Below are 1,374 nucleotides of genomic sequence, written 5' to 3'. Positions count from 1 at the left end.
TTTTTTTTGCCCACCTGAGTGCCCGGCTGAGCTTGTCATAGTTCATTTGGGGTTTGCATTTCCTCCTGCCCCACAGCCTGGCCACCTCGTCGGGGTCTTTGATGACAAACTCTCCATATTCCCCCTGCTGCCAGGCGATGACGTGACGGAACTCCTCCTTCTGCAGCAGCTCCAGGATGAAATGCCACAGCTGGATCTGCCTGGAGCCAGGGCTGGACTCTGTCTTGTAGGCCCACTCTGGGAAATGATAACCTGGAGAAAAAAGCCCAAAAAAAATGGCCCCAAAATCAGACAGATGGAGATGGGAGCGCTGGGTGCTCGGGGTGAGGCGGGGATGGGGTTCTGCTGGGTGGGGATGGTAGATCTGGGGTTTATTATAATGCCATCAAAATGCCATCAAAATGCCACTAAAATAAGTTCCACTAAAGTTCCACTAAAGTTCCACTAAAGTTCCACTAAAGTTCCACCAGTTCCAACAAAATTCCAATAAAATTCCAAAGTCCCACTAAGATTCCACTGAAGTTCCATCAAAATTCCACCAAAATCCCACTAAAATTCCACCAAAGTTCCACTAAAATCCCACCAAACTTCCATCAAAATTCCATCAAAGTCCCACTAAAATGCCACCAGAATCCCACCAAAGTTCCACCCAAATCCCACCCTAATCCCAAAGTCCCACCAAAATTCCATCAAAGTCCCACCAAAATTCCACCAAAATCCTACTACAGTTCCATCAAAATTCCACCAAAGTTCCACTAAAATCCCACCACAATCCCACCCAAATCCCATCAAAATCCCACCAAAGTTCCACCCAAATCCCATCAAAATTCCACCAAAGTTTCACTAAAATTCCACCAAAGTCCCACTAAAATCCCACCACAATCCCACCAAAGTTCCACCCAAATTCCACTAAAATTCCACCAAAGTTCCACCCAAATCCCAAAGTCCCACCAAAGTTCCACCACAATTCCACCAAAATCCCACCAAAGTTCCACCAAAGTCCCACTAAAATTCCACCACAGTTCCACTAAAATCCCACCCAAATCCCACCAAAGTTCCATCAAAATTCCACCAAAGTTCCACTAAAATCCCACCACAATCCCACCCAAATCCCATCAAAATCCCACCAAAGTTCCACCCAAATCCCACCCTAATCCCAAAGTCCCACCAAAATTCCATCAAAGTCCCACCAAAGTTCCACCAAAATCCTACTACAGTTCCATCAAAATTCCACCAACGTGCCACTAAAATTCCACCACAATCCCACCAAAGTTCCACCCAAATCCCATCAAAATTCCACCGAAGTTCCACTAAAATTCCATCAAATTCCCACCAAAATTCCACTAAAATTCCACCAAAGTTCCACCCAAGTCC

The 1,374-nt window shown here is 45.6% G+C and overlaps 1 protein-coding gene across 1 annotated transcript; it reads right to left on the bottom strand.

The window, feature by feature from the left end:
* Positions 1 to 14: 14 nt before the first annotated feature.
* LOC103782565 (ETS translocation variant 3-like protein) lies at positions 15 to 252 on the bottom strand (the record flags this gene model as incomplete). Its single annotated transcript, XM_008950335.1, has 1 exon — positions 15 to 252. A coding segment is annotated over one exon (238 nt), but the record flags the coding sequence as incomplete, so codon positions are not given.
* Between the last annotated feature and the right edge of the window lie 1,122 nt (positions 253 to 1,374).

This window comes from Merops nubicus, unplaced genomic scaffold (assembly GCF_000691845.1).
Source record: "Merops nubicus isolate BGI_N331 unplaced genomic scaffold, ASM69184v1 scaffold14442, whole genome shotgun sequence".
Taxonomy (NCBI): Eukaryota; Metazoa; Chordata; class Aves; order Coraciiformes; family Meropidae; genus Merops; species Merops nubicus.
Note: the sequence above shows the minus strand (reverse complement) of the source record. Positions and strands in the feature narration are given on the sequence as shown.